Source organism: Sceloporus undulatus, chromosome 6 (assembly GCF_019175285.1).
Source record: "Sceloporus undulatus isolate JIND9_A2432 ecotype Alabama chromosome 6, SceUnd_v1.1, whole genome shotgun sequence".
In the NCBI taxonomy this organism is placed as follows: Eukaryota; Metazoa; Chordata; class Lepidosauria; order Squamata; family Phrynosomatidae; genus Sceloporus; species Sceloporus undulatus.
Window position 1 is genome coordinate 57,884,614 of NC_056527.1, and position 20,956 is coordinate 57,905,569.

A 20,956-nucleotide genomic window follows, 5' to 3' on the forward strand; every position below is an offset into this window, starting at 1 on the left:
TAATCCTAGAACCTGAGGTCATCCAGAAAAGCTGAATGATATGAACAGGCAAGAGAACCAACACCAACAACAGTTCAAGTTGCTCCTATAGGATCTGGTGATGGGCATAATTTAGATGGTTTTAAAAGGGATTAGACTGAGGCATTTTTGGAGAATAAGGCTGTTATGATGGATATATAGTACCTCCAGAAGCAGTGGCAATATGCCTCTGAAGACCAGTTGCAAGGGAACAACAGCAGTAGGCTTAAGGGCCTCCTGAGTGATCTAACTGACCACTGTGAAAAACAGGAGGTTGGACTAGACAAGCCTTTGATCTGATCTAGCAGAACCTATATGCTGAGACTCTGAACAAATCAAAGACCTGCCACACTGCAGAAATAAAGCACTTTGACACCAGTTCAACTGTCATGGTGGGATTTATAGTTTGGTTAGGTATTAAGCCTGGTCTGTCAGAACTCTGGTGCCTGATCAAACTACAAGTTTCTGTAGATTCTATAGAATGGAGTCATGCCAGTTAAAGCGATGTCAAACTGTTTTATTTCTGCAGACACAATACCTTGCAGATTAAATTTTAAGAATCTGCGATCTAAAATAAAGTAGCCATTAACGTAGCCAACTTGTAGTATGAATCTGACACCAATGAATTTGCACAACAAAGTGGCATTTTCTGAAAGTTAGGACACTAAACACAAATTAATCAGCATTAATAAGATTCAGTCACCAGGGATATACAAGATACAGAGCCATATTACATTAAAAACAAACAAATGGAGAAACACATGATGTAGAAGCACTTTCATTCTCTTCCAATAATCAAAGTGTGGGAAAGGGTCACAAAAGCGTTGTGAAAGTACCCCTTTTGCCAAACTGGAAAAATCAGTTTGGCAAAAAGGGCATTTTTACCACTTTCTCCCATGTTTTTACGACTGGAAGAGAACAAAAGTGCTTCAATGTCATGCGGAGAAGGAAAGATAAATGTACTTCTCCATATTTGCATGCCAGATTAGTTTTTAATGTGATGAGGCTCACAATCTGCACAGCACACGAGATCATTACACTTTGTATGATAGGACAACTTGGTTTTTGTTCTCCACCAACTGTCCATCTTCTGGTGATTCAGTCATTTTATCAGTGTTAAAGTTGTTATGTAGCACTAGTCACTGTATGAATAAAATAATTATTGTTTTTTAAGTATAAGGCCAATGCAGAACCAGTGCTATTGGTAATCTTCAACTGAGCGGTTTCACACTTAGCCTCTACTTATGTACTAGTAACATCAATGCAAACATTTGTGGAACTTTTCACAAAAATAAAACTCACCTTTGTCCAACCAGGAAATTTGATGTAGGTGTCCTGAGGCAAGTCTGGGATTCCACTAGGAATGGAAAAGTTACCAATATAAAAAGTAGGCAACTCATAGTTTGATGTATTCCCATCAGACCTGTCATTTATTAGGCCCTGAGCTACTGCACTGTCAATGTCCAGTGGATATATCTCCCAGTCAGTGAGTATCTCTTCAGCAAGAGTAACATTGGAAGTCAGGCCCTGCAAAAAGATTTATCATAAACATAACTGGTGACAGAAAAGCAGAATGTTCTTTCAAATGATGTTCGACATTGGCTTGTTTGGTATGAAATAAGCTAACAAAAAGAGAAATCATCAGGAGTTCACTTTATTCAGAAACAATTTGTCTTGTCTTAACTGTTTTTACTTTGCAATGTTCTGGGGTCTCACCACCATATGTGATGTGATATTTCTGGGATTTGGTATTTGCAGAAATTAGCAAAATTACATCACAAACACTTTCTTTATCACCAGAGTTGGAAATACTACCCCTTTTTATAATGCAAATAAGTCTTTTTCTCTAAAGCGGGGTACAGACCGCCCAAAAAGGGCGGCCTGCTCACGCCTTGTTTTGCTGCGCACTCGCAACGTCACAATGGCGTCGCGATGTGTGGACGCTAAGCATTTGTTGCATCAAAATGGCAGTGCCCATCTGTACAGGGCACTGCCATTTTGACGCCTTTGTCACATATGAGAGGCGAGGGGCATCTGGAAGCGCCGCCCCTCACACGTGACAACGGTGCCCCATTGCCCTGTTGATGACCGTGCTCCATTGCCCTGTGCCCTGTTGACACACTGCAGAAATAAAACAGTTTGACACCACTTTAACTGCCACAACTTAATGCTATGAAATTTTACGATTTATAGTTTAGTACAATATTTAGCCTTCCTTGTCAGAGAGCTCTGGAGTCCCCACCAAACTACAAATCCCAGAATTCCACAGCATTGAGTCATGGCAGAGAGTGATGTCAAACTGCAGTGTGGTAGCAGCCATAAATAACTAATCATGTGTCTGGCAGCATGTTTAGAGACTGCATATAACTGAATAGGCTCATCAAATACTCTGTCACTTTCTTGGTGGTTAGACAGAGTTGGAGCATCATGCTAATGGAGAAATTAAGTACAAAAATAAGGACTACTAGAGATAACCAAGACCACTCTAAATTCTACAAGACTTGTTACAAGTTTGTAAGTTAAGCATGTGAAAATGCCAATCTTCTCGCCCACTCTTCCACAGGCTGATTTTTGGTAACATTATCATTGTCGTGTCATCTGAAGATTTCTTATTTGGATAATCGGGAAACACAAATTCAAAATAATTTATTGCAATGGATCTGCAAAGCATTGTGTGTTGGTTATTTTTGTTCTATTAAAACCTTTAAAACACTTTGCACAGTTCCTATTAATATATTATGGCACTGAAAGCCATTGGGTGACTTTGTTTTAAAGAGGAACTCCTAATTTATTTTCTCCATTAAAAATGTATTCATTACCAGATTCTGGGTCCATAATTTTTTCTAAAAATAAAAGCATGATATACAAAAATAATTGTTTTTCAGCTAATCATTTACCCAGCCTTCACTATTCTAAAGGTGCTCATTATTGTTCTGACCTAATAACACTACACTAACAATCATATATATCTACTTAAAAGTAAGTCTCACTGTGTTCAGTGAAGCTTACTCACAGTGGAAAGGCACAGGAGTGCATTCTAAAGTTCACCAGCTGCTCACTTATTTTTGTTGACCCCAATTGATATGCTTGTTAAACATATTAAACTCCATAGGAGTTTGTCAGGAGTGATTTTTCAATGGCAAGAAAAGTATAAGACAGTTGTTATTTAATGTGTCTTCTATTTTTCCCCCTTATTCAATGAGAACAGGAATTACAACAAAATCTTCCAGCTTTATTTTAGCCATTTTTCTTCAAGCTGTGATTATATGTTTCCATTTCAAAGCCTTAAATCAGAAACACAGGCTTTAAAACTGTCTTGTTTTCTTATCTGAAGAGCAAGCAGACACGTCAGTATTAACATCTGATGGTGTCTTAGTAGATCTAAGAGGCAGAGCTCATGTGACAAAGCTGACAATGTAATACCTGAGCACATCCTTTCTGAAGCTCCCTTTTCAGAGATCTTTTGTCAGATAAAATTTATCTTGGATACTGATCTCACCTTTCAACGTTATGATACACTATGTTTCACATGCACAAATTTCCACATCCTGTAGAAAACCTGCAAATTTCTGAGAGCTCAACTCAACCCGCCCCTCCCATCTATGATTAATTAAGAAGCCTTTTACATATTTGACTAAGTTACAGACTTCCAAAATAAAGCTGCTTTGGGTCTCTTTGGAGGTATGCTGTTTAAATGATGCATGCATCCTAAGAATCAGAAAGCTGCACCAAAGCTGCACTCCAGTGCTTAGGAATGGAGTGTGGCTTTGGTGCGACCTCCAGACTCTTAGGACCCATGCATCATTTAAAGAGCATACCTCCAAAGAGACCCGAAGCAGCTTTATTTTGGCAGTCTCTAACAGGCCTAAAAGATTATAATATCCTCTATTAGGCTGCAAGGATTGTTTTTTTAAAATACTCCAGTGGGCTTACATAAGAACCAATTTACCTAGACTTATTTAATCAGTTATATCCCTCTGGTGTACTAGATGCCGTGGAGCCACACTCCACACACACACACACACTACCCTCATGATAAACCAGGCTGTATACAATAGCTAGTAATAATGTCTGCCATTGCTGTGGCTTGTGGGTGGGAATCCTGCCACAAGGTTACAGATATGGCTGATGGCCACTCCAAGTTACATCCATGGACAACCAGGCTACACAGAGGTTTCTTTACATCAAGGTGGGCTACCAACAGACATGTAGGTACTTCGACCTACAACTCTCATCAGCCCTAACTGGCAAGTCTAATGGAGAAAGTCTGTAGAAGTTATGATCCCAAATATGTGGAAGGGCAAAATTTACCCACTCCTATTCTACATGATGCCATATAAGAAATGGACAATATGAAGAGAATAACATGTCCTATAGGAACTGACGCTAAGGTGAACTCTTCGCATAGCTTGATCTTATGCCTCATAGATTACTGAAAAATGGAGCAGCAGAGGCAAGATGAACTTATAATATTTTTATAAGAAGAAAATTAACAAACCCCCCAAATTAAAATTATCCCACAACATCTCAATGTTATAATGTTCATTCATTTTTTCTTGCTATAATGTTCAAGATGGAAGGGAAGGGCCTAGAAGTTATGCTAAGCGTCCTGGCTTACCCCAATGATTGGACAAGCAGGCAGGCAGATATTGTGGCCTGGTGGTGCAAGAGCCCTAGTGGAGCAATGTTTAAATGCCTCTACTGTAGCTACTCACTCACAAACCATGAGGTTGTGAGTTCAATACTAGCCAAGGGCTCAGGGTTGACTCAGGCCTTCATCCTTCTGAGGTTGCTAAAATGAGTACCCAGCTTGTTGGGAGCAATTAGCTTACAGTTGAAAACCTCTTAGAGATTGTTTAGGCAGTATGAAGCGGTATATAAATGATCCATAGATTTGACTCTCCATGGCTTGAAAATATTTTTAAAAATATAAAATCCAAAAAGCAAACCTTAATTTTGCCATTTTATATAAAGGACACCATTTTACTATGCTACTGTATTTAGTAGGACTTGGAGCATCCACAGATTTTGGTATCCACTGCGGGTCCTGCAAACAAACCCCAATGGATACCAAGGACCCACTGTATGTTAGGAGGACACATTCTTTTGCTAGTTAAAGACCTATGATTGTGTCAGATGTCTTCCTTTCTTTTTCTCTTTCACTACAGATGTTGCAAGCACACATCCAACAGAATTAAATTATTTTGCTCCCAAGAGATATTAGCATGGTTACATTTTGCTGGATAATTACTGACAGGTGAAGATATACCTTGAAGTCATTGTTGAATCTTCCATAATTTACTCGGCCCATACTTTCTACCAACAAGTCCAAGTATGTTCCAACCTTCCCCGTTATATTTAGCTTTTGCAGACCATTTCTTTCAAGAACTCCTTGAGGAACCTGCATGAACATCAACACTTTAAATCCAAACCTGAAACAGGGTGCAGAACACAAACTACTTTAGTGTGCACTACACATCTCTATTGTTTGGTTTATCTGTACTTTCATTGTAGTGATTTAATAAGAACTTAACTTCCAGCCAAACGCTGCCAACTCATAATCTGAATAAGGTGCACACTACGATACTCATTTGAGTACCTCAAAATCCTTAAGTTTTCATGTGCTGAGACATAATAACATGTTCTAGCAAAATATGAATTTCCCCACCCACAAAGGTCATGAAGTTTAAGAGGCTTAATCAAAGTGATATATGCTTGACACGTGTAGTCAAACAGGTAATGAAAGCAACCCATGATATTCTTGGTGCTCTTATCTTTCTATTTAAAAAATAAGTAGAAATATAATTGAAATTGGGAGGGGGGAGTGACTTTTCAGTCAGAACTACAAAAACATGAACCACAGGCTGGACAGTAGATTCATCCATCCCTGATGTGTTGGCAAATATCACCCAAAGTGAGCCTCACAGTCTCATGTGTTTTTGGATTCCCCCTGCCCCCCAAAAATTTCTCTTTCCTTGATGTTGTGATACAATGGTGGAAGGTTTCTCCTCCCCAAGTCCAAGATTTGCCTTCTGGGAGAGGGGCAGTGGCAAGAAATCAGTAACATGGCATTTCTAACATGCTTTGCGTATGCCAGAAGCACTGTGAAATTATAAGTCCTGGTTATTGTCTTGAGCATGAACCTAGTTTGTCCTTCTATCTATCTGATGCTTCTTACGACTTCTTAGCAGCTCCAAAGTATCACACAAATGTGGGGATGATCTCTGGCTCTACGCTTGACAGGAACACCCATCAAAGTGCAATTCTAAAGTGTATGCAACAAAGCACAATAGAACCATGAGGGCACTACACTGCCGTGCCTCCAACTGCAAAAGGAGGGATGTGGAACTCATTTGATCCAAGGGGTGACTTCCCTTGAGACTCTCTCAGAGGGCCAGAAGATGTCAAGGGAGAGGCCCTTCCTCTGGAAGCTTCACTCTTTCCTCCAATGAAGCTCACTTCAGCACCATCTCAGCTTCTGCAGAAAGCCAGCATTTTCTGCAACGCTGTGCAACTAGGAATACAAGATCTGATCTCTCATCAGTGTTCTTTGTGCAGCATTGAGTTGGTGAAAGCTGGCATGGGTGCAAGGCCATGCAAAAGCATGGGTAATGTCCATGGGCTGTCTCTTTCTACCTATGAGAATTACAAAAGTTTTTCTTTTTTGGTATTTAATCATGGTTATAGAAGCAGATAAGGATTGGACCCTCACCATGGGGAGTAGATGACCAATCACACATGAAATAAATAAATAAATAATGAAAAAAGAAAAACCAGCCAGAAAAAAACCACCCACCTACAATTGTAGCTTTAACAACAAGAAAACTGGAAGGTATGGTATTTTGACCCCTTACCCCATCCACAGAGACATAGGCACGATCATGAATTCCACCATATATTGATGACTGAAGAGTTTCCGCACTACAGTTTTTTGGTAACTTGGTTCTGTATAATACATATCCAAAGTACTTGAAGGGAACAGAGAAGGGAAAGCCATGAAATAAGATGTTACTGTACTTACTCTGACAAATCAAAACCACGTTACAAACTGAAGAAAAGAACCTCCCCAACCTTTATTTCATTATAACTCACTTTTAGCCACCGCACAGTAAAAACTATGTTGGTTTTAAGAATTCAGTCTAATCAAAACAGAAGCAGTACCTATTAATATGTACACTGCTGTGCTAGTCTGGCTCAGCATACAAAGAAATTTGTATCACCTTTGAGACTAACTGTGAGGAAGAGGTTTGTAACATGTGTGGAGAAAAGGCAGACTGGAATGTGGGCAACATCCAATCAGAGTGAGCCTGGCATTAGCCAATGCGAGTTTCGCCAAGAAAAAGTGGGGACTACTCTCAGGAGCAGATATAAATACGCTGAGTGTCGCATGTTGAGGTGGATAGGAACCAGATAGGGAAAGAGCTCTGAGTCAGAGGTATATTAAACCCTGAGGGGTTTTAACAGCCAAGGTGACTGAGATACACTGCTGAAAGGGGCAGTTGGAAGGGGTTTTGAGTACCCAGGTTGGCCTCAAAAGAGGTCAAGTGTGGAAATTGAATTGGTATGGCTGGTAAAGTCATAAAGTAGCAACCAAGTTTTAAAGCTCAGAGTCTTATGTGAAACTGTAACCTAGACACTACTTATAGAATATAGTAACAGATACCATAAATCTTTGTAACTGCTTTGGATTTTTTTCTATTTTGGAATATTTGCATATACATAATGAAAAATCTTGGAGATGGGATCCACATCTAAACACAAAATTCATTTATGTTTCATACAGAACTTGTAGACATAGCCTGAATGGGATTTTATACATAATATTTTTAACAATTTTGCGCATTAAACAAAGTTTGTGTACACTGAACCATCAGAAAGCAAAAGTGTCAAATAACTAATTAACTATTTGCTGCCATTTCGTGACACTCAGTACTGTATCTGCCAGCTGAGGTGGCTGTCCAACTCTAGAATCCAGAATCCCCTTTAACCTTGTCTACCTGCCCTATGCCCTACCCAGCATGCCTTGGGAGGGTTGCATGTTTGTTTATTTGTTTGGCTTTTCTAAACTTTTTAAAATGCAAGTCTGCAGTTCTGGCAATGTGAGTTTTAAGGGTTTTTTTAAAAAAAGAAAAGAAACACACATACAAAAAAGCAAATCAGGCTGTTTGGAAATAGCAAGGGGGAGGAGGAAAGAGTAGGAGACTGTGATACCACATGACTGCCAATATTGCAACTGGGATTGCCATGAGATTGGGAGCTACTGATGGGTTTTATGGTCAATGAAAAAGGATGCAATAACTTCACTTGGCATACACAGCAGCTATGGGTTGGAGTCAACATCATGTGAGAAATATCGCCAAAGGTGCTATTTTACAACTATAATTGTGATTTAAAAGCCGAGCGTAATAATCCCGTAGTTCTCTACAGAAAGTACAGAGAATACAACAAGATCAGATCTTCCTGAAGAGCTTACAATCTCTCCTGAAAAGACTGCCACATAGGATGAAACAGTTGTCAATTCACAGCTAATGTAAGATAATCAGTTTTTATGTTATAATAATTGTTCCAAACAGCATATTTTGTTTTAAGAGACTGTACAATATGCTGCCTCAACACCATTCTAGGATGAATGCCTACCTGCTTCAGTTGAACAAATGTTAAAGGGTAAGCCGTTTTCACTGGTCCTGATGGTGACAAGTCCTTGAGACGCTCCCTCACTGTACCCGCCTACAAATGCAGCAATGACAGGCTATAATTTGAAATTTAAACTGTAAATGTCTACATGAATTCATGCTTACATTAACAAATTCTGGTCATTCAGCATAAAAATAAAGATTGCTTACAGGACAATGCATATGCATAGAAATGTTCTTGTATGAAGTAGTATACTAGTGCAATTCATCATCAACATCATCATCATCATTATCATCATCATCTCATCAAAAACTTAATGTGTAAGATAGGAAAAAGGAAATGCTCTTAAACAGTTCCAAAAGAATTGCCAAAATTGCAGGTACGTTAAGAGAGTGACTGTGTAAGACGAAAATGTTTGCACACTTTACAACCACATTTGTAAAGCAGATGAACACCCTGAGCCTTCTAAGACCTTGAAGGCATCTCTTTTTCCAAGAACTAGTTTCTCAGAAGTTGCTGCATGTAATGGAACTTTATAGTGTTCTTTATACAATGAAAAATTCACCAGAGAAAGCACTTAATTAGTTTACTTACTTCCACTAAGAAAGTCAGAGACTTCCCTCTCCAAGCTCAAGAATCTGGTCCTCAAAAACTCACAAAGCTCTCCCAAGTTTACAGACTGCTGATAAAGCAAATTGATATCTGCCTTTTATAAAACTGAACTGTCCACCCTATGCACATGAAAATTCATCTACTGTACAACACACAGACACAGAGACAAACACACATATTTACCTTTCTCAGTGGAACACGTCCATAGGCAAACTTGGGAGTTGTTGGAGGTATAGGGCCCTCTGGTATTTGCTTGAACTAAGAACAACATAACAAAAATATAATAGCCTCCTTCGCAACTCAAATGACCAACTTGATTCAGCCTGAGTTAATCTGGTACATGAATAATAATAATAATAATAATAATAATCTTTATTTCTAACCCACCTCTCCCCATGAATCAAGGTGTGAACAACAACAAATTAACAAATGCACGACATCAATTAAAAACAAAACATCAGTGCACAGCGTCCGCACATCGCACATAGAAAGCAGCATCATAGGGCTGTGTCACAGCCTTTATGACATTGCAAGGAAGAAGCTGCTCTAGGCAGCTTCTTACTGGCTGCATATCGTTCCCACGCGGTTTGGCTGCTGTGAATGATACGCAGCAAGGACATGCAGCGTTTTGCCACCCGTATGTACAGCCCCATACATATTAAAACAATCCATATTTAAAATTCATCATTTAAAAATCACAATTTAAAAATAATCTGGATAAGCCTGAAAGAGATTGGTCATTAATGCTGTTTTAAATTCAGACAGCATATTCAGATGTTGAATCACTTCCAACATGAAAACAATGTAATAACCTTTGATGTAGGTAGGATGCCTGTAGCCATTATGGTAATGCTCCACAGTTGCATCTGGTCTATGGCATTAGTAGTTGACTTTCTTACTAGTTTTTGTTTCCAGCCAGACTAGTTTGGGGTTTTATCCACTGGGATGCTGCTCTGTAAATCCCGACTGAAATATATGCACTACTCTAAGGTTGTTGTTGTTGTTGTTATTATTATTATTAACCTTTATTTATAAAGTGCTGTAAATTTACACAGCGCTGTACATACAATCTTTTTAACTGGACGGTTCCCTTGCTGCCACACTGCAAAATTAATGGAATTAAACACTGCTTTAACTATCATGGCTCCTTCCTTTAAAATCTTGGCATTTGTAATTTGTTGTGGCACCAGAGAACTCTGAGAGAGAATGCTAAGTAACTCACAAAATCACAAATCCCAGAATGTCATAGCATTAACCCACAGCAGTTAAAGCAATGAGAAACTACATTATTCTGTAGTGCAGATGCAGCCCAGGAGACCATCCCAGTGTTCCCTGGCTCAATGTGTTGCAGACAGCACCTAACTCCTATTCCAAGTGTCATTAAAATTCCTAGGGTCTAGTTCAATTGACTTCTCAATATTCCAATTTTTCTACCATGAGTTACTCTAAGGAATTTTGATTCCTTGGAGTTCTGTCTCATTGGTAAGCAGGTTCTGGAATATATCCAGCATCCCCACCCACCCACATTCCTGTTCAAACAACATCTCATACAGGGAAAGGGAAATTTGGTCAGTGGAATAAGTGTGTCACCGAATAATAGTACACTCCTATCTGGGATGGCCATCCTCTTCCATTGAGTGCACAGTTTCAGGAGGGATGCACATGGAGCAGTGAGGGAGGAAGGGGACACCCACCTAGCCAGTCAGATCAGCCGAATCAACCCTGGCAATCAATGCCAATCGCCATCACATCCATAATTGTATTATCAAATTCTGGATTAAATCATCATATCTTAATAGATCAGGGGTAGGCAACCCTTTTGAGCCGGGGGCCGGGCTGCTGTCCCTCAGACAACTGGGGGGGCCAAAGCCAAAAAATAAATAATTAAATATTTTTTTTAAAGAAATTAAATAAATAAATAAACTGGGACAAATGTAGGACAAAATTTTCAAATGGAGGGCACTTTTTAAATAAAAAATGGAGGACACGTGAAAAAAAAATGTCGATTTTTTAAAAAATGTTAAGATAAATGCATGTTTCTGAGGCTTCTATAGACAATTGCCCCACCATGCCCCTTGCGCGAGACGCCAAAGGCCCCGGCGGCAATCGGCGGCAGGACCGGGCTGGGGCCGGTCCCAAGGCCTTGCCGGGCCGCATCCGGCCCGCGGGCCGCAGGTTGCCTACCCCTGTAATAGATAATCAAAAACTACTTAATAAGAAAGCAGTTAGTTATAACTCTAAAGGTGGTTAGTTTACCATCACAGTTGCAACATATAAAATAACCCCAGACTTCTCAAAAGTAACTAGGGTCCAAAACACACTGCAGAAATAACCCAGTTTGAGACTGCTTTAACTGCCCTGGCAATGCTAGGGAATTCTGGGAACTAGTTTTGTGAGACATTTAACCTTCTCTGTCAGAGAGCTCTGGTGACACACTAAACTACAATTCCCAGGACTCCCTAGAAATGAACCAGGGCAGATAAAGTGGTCTCGATCTGGATTATTTCTGCAGTGTGTTTTGGACCTAGGTTACTTTTACTTTTTAAAAAGTCTGAAATGTTTAAATGCTACAAGCCATTGGCCTGTAATACAAACTCTTTCTTCCCATCCACCCTACTGATGCTTGAAGACTCACAACAGCACACTACACTCAAAAACCCCTTCCATGATATAGTGTGGTCATAGCTCCATAACTATAAAAAACATGTTTAAATTACAGTTATACTACAAAGGAATTGAAGTTATCCCTTGTTGAGTTACAATTGTAAAGTAGCTTAGTTATTTCTTCATAATTAGAAAAGAGGATTAACTAAATTTTATCTCTAGACATGAGTGGGAACTACATTTCCATTTTTATGAGCTAATCCTGCTCAACTGAAACATTTCAGAAAGCTCCTAAGAATCCTGCCACAGCCATTGTTTTCAATAGTTATAAAAAACTGGAAGCAAAGCCTAATGTCAGATGAGATGCATCAGTAAAGCTTCAGAAGGAACTCACCATGGCAATGACTTCCATGATGGCAAAATATTTCTCTGTAAGATCTCCTGCTTCACTCAATGGAGCATCATAATCATAGCTAGTAGGTTGTGGCATATAAGGCATATTTGCTCCTGCAAGGAAGAAAAGAATACAGACAGAACAGTTGGTTGCTTCTGTTACACTATCCATCAGCAGGATAGCCTTTACTTTGTCTTATCTCCATTGTGAACATCTCTACTGATTAATTTGAAAAAGGGTACATATGAGTGGGGGATATATATTTTAGCATTTGATTTTCCAGCAGCAGATTGTGCCAATTCCTTCATTACATAAATGCTAAATTATGACCCCAGCAAGATGGCCTGACTTGAAGCACCTACCCTCTCCAGTCACTGTCATAATCTAAGCCCTTAGGTAACTCACATGAACACCATTCATGTTTTTTTGCTTTGTTTTGTTTTGTCCTTTGATGTATCTCTAGACACAAAACTATTATTCTGCATGTGATGAAACCTTAACTTCCCTTACTGTCCATGGATTCTGCATCCACAGATTCAGCCAACCACAGCTCAAAAATATTCGCACAAAGAAAAAAAAACCTAAAAGTAATTGATTTTGCCATTTTATACCAGGGATGCCATGTTACTACACCACTATATATAACGGCACTTGAGCATCCACAGATTTTGGTATCCATGGAGAGTTTTTAAACCAAATTCCAGCAGATACCAAGGGCCAACTGCAATGCCATGGTTTCAGATAATGTTGCGTTTCTCCTCTGTTTCAAAAAAAAGAAGAAGAGTAGGCTTCTGTTGTAACTGCCAGAGTTATTATTCTCATATCCGCTTTTCCCGTTCTTTTAAAGAGAAACAATCCCAATATTGAAATGACTCGACTAAATAATGCCCAGTTAAACACAAACACACGACACCCCTTACCATTCCAATAGCCAAAATTAGTCCCTCCTATGAACATGTACCTGAAAAGACAAAGAATTACATAAACATTCAAGGATGCTGCACAGATGGTCTCATTTAAACAGATCCTGATGAACCTACATGTTCACATTAGCACCGCTTGCCAGGATCTCATAAAGACTTTTAGCCAAAATTGACGCTGGTACAGTGGAATGACGTTGACCCCAGTGATCCAACCAGCCAGTGTAAAACTCTGAATTGACCTGCAAGGAACAACATACAAAGGGAACTTCTGAACAGAATAGAATTGTAAAACTGAGAGTCTAATCCAATGTTAATCTAGAAAGCTATGCAATTTTCCTATCCCCCCTGTTAACAGTAAACCCAAGGGGATGAAGTTCTTCAGTGGTTATGAAAATACCTCACTGTATGTAAAGCTGAAAAACAAAGGGCATGGTTTGATAAAGGTGTTACATTTCAATCAAACAGGAAAAAATATGCAAGTGCTCATGTGCATACTGGACTTAAACAGAACTGCTAGCCACATTTTAGAATATATTTGGTCTTCTGCTTTCAAGGCCCTCTTTTGTTGCACACTAGTACAGAGAATGGTATGTGTGAGCCCAAGGCTTGTCATGACTGGTCCAAGATTTAGTTTAACAGTTAATGATAATTTTTGTTTTGGAATGCTATAGTTTAATTAAGACATAGCTGAATTATTAAGCATAACAAACAGATAATGCTTTCTCGAGAAAATAATAATAGTTTCTTCAAAGGAAGCTTTGCTTCACTAATTTTTTAGAATTCACTCAGAGTTTCACAGAGAAGGAAATATAATTATAGATGTGAAAACGAGAAATGATGCAGTGATGGGGCTGCAGTCCAAAATCGGTAAAGAGAAACATATGGCTACTCTAAATGAATTTAAATATGTAAGGTCAAACAAAATGCATCCAAGGATACTAAATGAACTTGCAGATGTCCTCTAAGAGCCTCTTCTCTAATTTTCTAGAATTCTTGTAGATCATATGAGGTCCCTGCCAATTGGAGGCTGGCAAATTTTGTCTGTCATCTTCAAAAAGAAAAAAGAGACAGAAGAACTGCCAACCTGTCAGCTTGACATGGATATCAGAAAAGCTTCTAGATGAGATTCCAGGAGAGAACAATTCTAGAGGAAAGTAAGAGTATCATTCTGTTCTTCTTTTGTCAGACCTCACCTGGAATACTGTGCCCAATAATGCTTAAGGAGGAAATGGACAATCTGGAATGTGTCCCAATGAAGGTGAAAAAGAGAAAAAAAAGGTCTGGGAACCAAGCCTTATGGAGAAACTTTGAGGAGGATTAGGATGATATAACAGCCATCTTTTTAAAAATCTGAAGAGTTGTCATGTAGAAGATGGAGCAAACTTTTTCATTGTCTCAGGACCTGAACCAATGTAATCAAAGAAAGAACATTCTGACTAAGACATTGGGAAGGACCTCCTGATGGTAAGTTCTATTCAACAGTGTAACTGACCTGGAAAGCAGCGAACTCTCCTTTGTTGGAGGAGTTTAAACAGAAGTCGGATGGCCACTTCTAAGGAATGCTTTAGTTTTTGATTTCTATAGGTGTCTAGACTAGATGGCCCTTGGTATACATTACAATACTTGAATCTAAGTTTTGTATCTTCTTTCTTCCCAAGAACCTTCAAAGCTATGTAGATGCGTGATCCAGTGGCTTTTTAGTCATGTTTACAATACACACTTACAGCATAGATTTCTAAGCAGCCATAAACTGTAGTTATAATCACTATTGTAACAATGTAGTGGTTTTAGATTTTTGGTTTTCTGATAAATTCCTAAGCAGGAGTCATGTTAGTCTTTTGCACCAAAAGCAACAAACAAAGCCTACAAAATCCTTGCAATAGTAAATTTGGCTGCCTTTAAACTGCCACAGGCCTCCTGCTGTTATGTGATAGATATCATGGAAGTTCATTTTTGCTGATCTAGCTGGCACACGTGAATTCTAGTTCTTATCTCAGCCTCACAAGCAGGGCCAGCCAGGATGTTTTTCTTCATGAGACAAAAGACAAGATGGCATCCCTTTCTATCTACAAAAGCCAACTTTTGTATTTCGACACAGACTAGGAGATAGGGTTCTCAACCATCCCCAAAGCAGATGCCAGTTATAGGGGGCAAGATAGACTCTGTGGCACATGCATGGGTGTTCTCAGAGAGAATTGAAATGGCCAAGGGGCTCTGGAGTAAGAACTGGGGGTTGGCTGCCTGAAGCACCCGCTTCATTTTATCTAATGGTGGGGGCCCCTCTGCCCAAATACAATCTTACTGTAGTCACAACGTCTCAAATTTAATTTCCTATTAGCAGAATGAGGAAACCCCTGCAAAGAACTTTAGAAATAAAAAATGACACATTGGTCACAACAGAGGTAGAAAGTCTTTTTATGACACACAAGGGACTCAGAAGGGGGAAAATATTATGTGTTTATCAGATCAATCTAGTTTTAAAAAATCCACCCCAACTAGACATAATGTACCCTTTGCCAATGCAGATACAGCTAGAGGTATAGATGAAGATGAATAAGCTTCATTTACATTTCTTCCACTGCCAAAGCTACATTATGCAGTGCTGGCTGTCATAGCTCTGTAGTGACTACATACACTGCAGTGCCATCTGTGGGTGGCACAAACTCTTAGATTTGCTCTGTCAGTAATGAAAACAAGTTAAGAAAATCTGCTCACATTAAAGATCTAAGAGCCATATGAAGTAAGAGCTGGCTTCCCCTGACCAACTCAACATGTGCTTTGGCTCACATCTATTCCTTGCACATCTGTATCCAATTCTTGCTACAATAGTGATGGGGACCATGTGGTCTTCCAAATGTTGCTGAATAAATTATGCTTGCTAGGGCTGATGGGAGCTTCAATCCAATACCTGGGGTGGGTACACATTACTGTCCTGTAATATTCTGTCCTACAATATCAGATGTGATAATAATGTATTATGGTAGGTAGAAGGTAATTCAAGACCAACTGATAGTTCACTGGATGACTGGCAGTGGAATGGGAAGGATTTCCTAATTATTTAACAACAGGAGAGCAAAAGGTTTTTCTCTCTCCTGCCCTCCCACACAATACTGAAACTGTTAGAGACTGACCTATCATAATTTGGAAATAAATTTCTAGTTGTATATGCAGGCCAACACAGTGTATAGCTAATTAGGTACATTGAAAACATCTTTGGCTCTCATCCTGAGCCACCATTTTGTGTCTAGGTCTGCTGCTACACTCAGTGATATGTGTTGGCTCCAAATGATGGGCCTTGGTATTGCAGCAGATCCCAGAAGCTTGGAAATGACCCTGAGTCTATGTGCCCTTTTACGTTCCCAGCCATTTCTCTGTGATACAGGTTAGGCAGAGAAATTCTGCCTGGTTCAGGGACACCCAGTCAACTTCATGATTTAGTAGGGATTTGAACCAATGTGCCTCTCATCTAAGTCAAACACTTTCAATGCACCACACTAAAACAAATGTATTTCCAGGAATATGGGTAAGCCAACAAGAAAGTAGTTTTAACCAGCAAGCAGCAGAGGGAGCTAAAATGTACAAATTGAAGTAATATCCAGGGTCCCCTGACAAAATGACTCATACAAGTAAGATAATCCACATATAAGTGCAATAGTGCTATGGAAGTTTCTGTGAGTTTGGGCATAATTTTATGTCAACTAGAACGCAATTGCAAATATTGTTAGAGTTATTAAGAGGCGAAGGAAAACAAGACGCTTTTGCTTTAAGGTCGTATTCAGCTTCTTCACACTGGTTGTCATTGGCTCCAAGGCTCCATTCATTGTACCTCCTTGTTATATTTGCCCTAAGTCATATTTTGGAGTCATACTGCAGCAATTGTGCAGAATGATCTCAGGATGCTAATGTCAGGAGCCTTTTTATATCAGGAAGTGCTGTTGCCAGGTTATGAGCTGGACATCATCAATGTGGACTTTGGTATTTGATACTGTGCTCACTGTTTGCACTTTAATCAGTTTCCATGGGTGATTCCCACCTCTTTGTAAAACAAAGATAAACACAGACAAAAGTGACTTACAATTACCTCACCCTGATCATCATGAATTTTTCATCAAGTAGCAGCTAGATCTTTTCAGAAAGGTCATTCTTTTCCACCCTAATCAAACTTTCCTACATATACTCACCTCCCATGCTTCATTGTTCCTGTTGCTCTTTACCTTGTCAGCACTATACTGTGCTCACCTGAGGTGTCCAAAACAGCACTAAAACACTTTAATCTTGCTGTACGAATCATATGCCCGGCTATATCTACAAATCAAACCAAGCCTCAATCCATATCAAGTGTCAGGGTTACTACCACCATTTTTCTACTGTTACGTACTCACATTCACCAATATTCATGATCATACAGGGGGAATAATCATACCAAGGGGCCTTTAGGCTCGCTGTGTCTCTGCGTTAAAAATGCCGCTGTGACATTTCGACCTGCAAATAATAATAATAAAACAGATTATAATCTGATTCCTATCCTACTGTGTCTCTTAAACTTTTAAATGGTACTGCATTTCTGTAGTACAAACAAACTGACTCTGCTTAATGAGAGAACAACAGCCTAGGCAGAGCTGTGCAAGATCTCTGCCATTTTATACTGCATTCATATTAAAAGCATTGCAAAGAGTAAAGGACCAGTAGTCAAATATGATAAAGCACTTTCTGAGGGGAAAAAGTGGAATAGTTCAAGATGTATTTGAAGGGAAACTAGAAGGAAGAAGAATGAACACATCAAGCAAATTTAAGAAAAAGAAGAAGAGTGAAAAAATTGCTAATAGGAATAAGTTTGTACAAGTTAAAATATCTGAGGGTGATTTGACATAAATCTTTGAAATGAAAATTAGAAATTCCACACCAGGGCACTTATTTAAATATGAATTAGTAAATAGGTTTAATCAACGTGGGGTCTGAATTTCTGTCACAGGTCCAAAACACACTGCAGAAATAATCCAGTTTGAGACCACTTTAACTGCCCTGGCTTAGTACTGGAGAATCCTGGGAATTTTAGTGTATTGTGACATCAAAACTCTTTGACGGAAAAGGCTAAATATCTCACAAAACTATAGTCCCCATAATTCCCTAGCATTGAGCCAAGGCAGTTAAAGCAGTCTCAAACTAGATTATTTCTACCGTGCGTTTTTGATCACAGTCTTAACTGCAATGAAAATGACCAAGAATAAGAGGAAGATTAGATGATGATGATGATGGTGATGATATCATCATCATTATCATCATAATCTGAGAATAAAAAGATTGGGGTTATTTCATTACATTATTGAGAAGTTTATTACATAACTGCACCCTGCACTGATAGAAAATGTATCCTCCAGTATTGGCTGTCCCTTTTATAGCAGAGGAGAGAAACATGTTGCCCTCCAGATGTTTTTGGACTGATTTTCTGTCCTTGTGAATAACTATTTTATAAGATTGGTAGAAGGTACAATGCCACAATATCGGGAGGACCAAATTTCTGCAGCCCAGAGCTAAACAATATTTTATGTTTTACCAATTAATAGTCTGGATTCCTTTATACACTGGCAAATATCCTCCGGATCTTTATTTAGAAATAAGTCTCACTTCATTCAAAGAACAGACTTTGGAATACTTACCCTTTTGGAATACACTTCTTAGAATCCTCCAGCTGGCTGCAGGATTCAGTGAGTTGGAGTCTAAAAAGTAACTCCTTGAAGCTCTGTCAAGGAGTTTATTGTAAAGTACAGTATGTGTGAAACCTTAAGATTACCACTCACCTGGTCCAAAATCCACAGTTGAATACAGGCCTTGAAGAGCTCCACATCGCAAGAAGATCGGACTTGCACCATCTGTGGTAAACAGCACCACTTCATCCCCGAGGAACTGCCGAAAAAGATTTTTCAGGTAACGAAGGTAATCAAAATCACAAGCGAAGTAACTCCCATATTCATTTTCAACCTAAAAAAAAATTAAAATGCAGAGGTACACAAAAAATTAAATTTTTTAAAAGCTGATACCCACCATCAGCTATTCACAGCAGATTTTAGCGATGTTGTGCAACTCCTGGATCATGCACTATGTCACAGCTTTGAAGAGGGTTTTTTTGCACTACAACTTCCACAATTTCCCAGTAGGCATTGCCACTCTATTCACATTATATACCTGACTTTTGTAACATTTGGTTTCTTGCTTTCATCATTTCATAGGTCCTACATGGTTTCTAAAGAAATCACTCCAACAGTGCCAGATTTTACAAGCATACCACTAAACAAGTGAACCATCAATGGCCTTTCAAATGGGCAAATCTTTGGGAATTATGGTTAATCATTAAGCATATCCAGGAGTAGCCACATTGGCCATATAGCAAAATACAATAACATCAAAAATCCACAAAACAGTGATACTGTTTATTGGGACAACCAAAATGCACAATATACATGTTGCAAGCTTTTAAAGCTACACTGGCCATTTCACCAGGAATAGGTGTTAAAAATCATAAACAAGAAAGAAAAGAAATGATGTTAGTCACAAGCCTGAATTTTTGTTGAGATATTGTGGTTGTAGTCCTCATTTCAGATGGTATGCAAAATATGCATTTTGATTGGTCCATTAAAAGTATCATTATTTTGTGGGTTTTGGCTGTTATTGTACATGTTTAAACATTTTAAACAGCATTCATGGTTTTTGTTTGTTGCTTGCAACTAGCAGTACTCATTGTGTTTCAAGCATTTTACCTGGACCATGATAATTGGGCCACCGTTCTGATAAAGGTGAAGCCTCATCTTTGGTAGCAAGACCCCCATCCAGCTTTCTACAGCTGCCAAATAATCTGAAGAATTAGAAACAAGAATATTTACATATCTAAAATTATATTTTGTAATGACAAAATCCACTTTGTTTTGGAACATGTCAGTGTCTTTCATTAAATCATTATTTGCGTTATACTTCACTTGAATAATCTGACATTACCCACAAACCTGATTATTTATTATTTTAGATGTTAATTTATTTTTATATTAATATTTTGCTTTTTCGGAAGGGGGCTCAAATTGGTTGAAAGGGGTGGGGGGGGGGGGAAGACTAGGTAGATAGAGAGCTATTGGCAGTGCAGTCTATGGTTCTGCTATCATTGGGGGAAGAGGGTGACTCTGTTTCAGATTTTAGTCAGTACAGTACTTTAAAGGAACTATCCAAGGTTCTTGCCATACTTTCAGGATTGGGTTCAGACCCTTGGATAGCGCCTTTAGAAAGCAGATTAAAACCCAGAGCAGATTCATCACGCTACTCACATCAGAGCCATTAAGTGCTAGTACCCAAGGTCACTTAGTTGAGCTTTACATTATGACCCCCATATCTGCGGGACTAGTAATCAGTTTGACTTACCCATGTCTGGGAAAAAAGGTCTCTTGAGGCATCTGGAGGGCCTCTAGCATGACTCTATGGTAAACTTCAACCAGAAATATATTGTTCACCATTATCCATGATTTTTTCTAACTACAGCAAATGGGAGTATATTCCCCACAGATACAGGGGTCATACTGTACTGGGAACTGAGTGTAAGCTTCCTCCTTCCTACTGCAGCATCTTTAATCATTACACCACACTGATTCCCTGATGTATTTCAAGTCCTAATTCAACTATCTATGTCATGCTATATTTCTTCCCCACTGTGTGATGATATCCTTGGGTAAGAGAGAAGTATAATGTTATATTTTCTTATCTGAAAGTAGTCGTGAGTTATCAAACTCAC

The 20,956-nt window shown here is 39.0% G+C and overlaps 1 protein-coding gene across 2 annotated transcripts in view; it reads right to left on the bottom strand.

Moving 5' to 3' along the window:
• The window catches only part of GLB1 (galactosidase beta 1), a 40,207-nt gene that overhangs the window by 2,218 nt on the left and 17,033 nt on the right, over positions 1-20,956 (bottom strand). Inside the window, exons 5-15 of one of the 2 annotated variants that reach the window (XM_042475167.1) lie at positions 19,941-20,035; positions 18,984-19,164; positions 17,609-17,667; positions 13,303-13,424; positions 13,183-13,223; positions 12,263-12,375; positions 9,448-9,522; positions 8,656-8,745; positions 6,873-6,986; positions 5,288-5,419; positions 1,321-1,545 (exon numbers count right to left, since the gene is read on the bottom strand). In XM_042475167.1, the coding sequence (XP_042331101.1) occupies positions 1,321-1,545; positions 5,288-5,419; positions 6,873-6,986; positions 8,656-8,745; positions 9,448-9,522; positions 12,263-12,375; positions 13,183-13,223; positions 13,303-13,424; positions 17,609-17,667; positions 18,984-19,164; positions 19,941-20,035 (1,247 nt within the window). Of the gene's footprint in view, positions 1-1,320; positions 1,546-5,287; positions 5,451-6,872; positions 6,987-8,655; positions 8,746-9,447; positions 9,523-12,262; positions 12,376-13,182; positions 13,224-13,302; positions 13,425-17,608; positions 17,668-18,983; positions 19,165-19,940; positions 20,036-20,956 lie in introns of those variants that run through there. The other variant, XM_042475168.1, reaches the window with a different exon arrangement.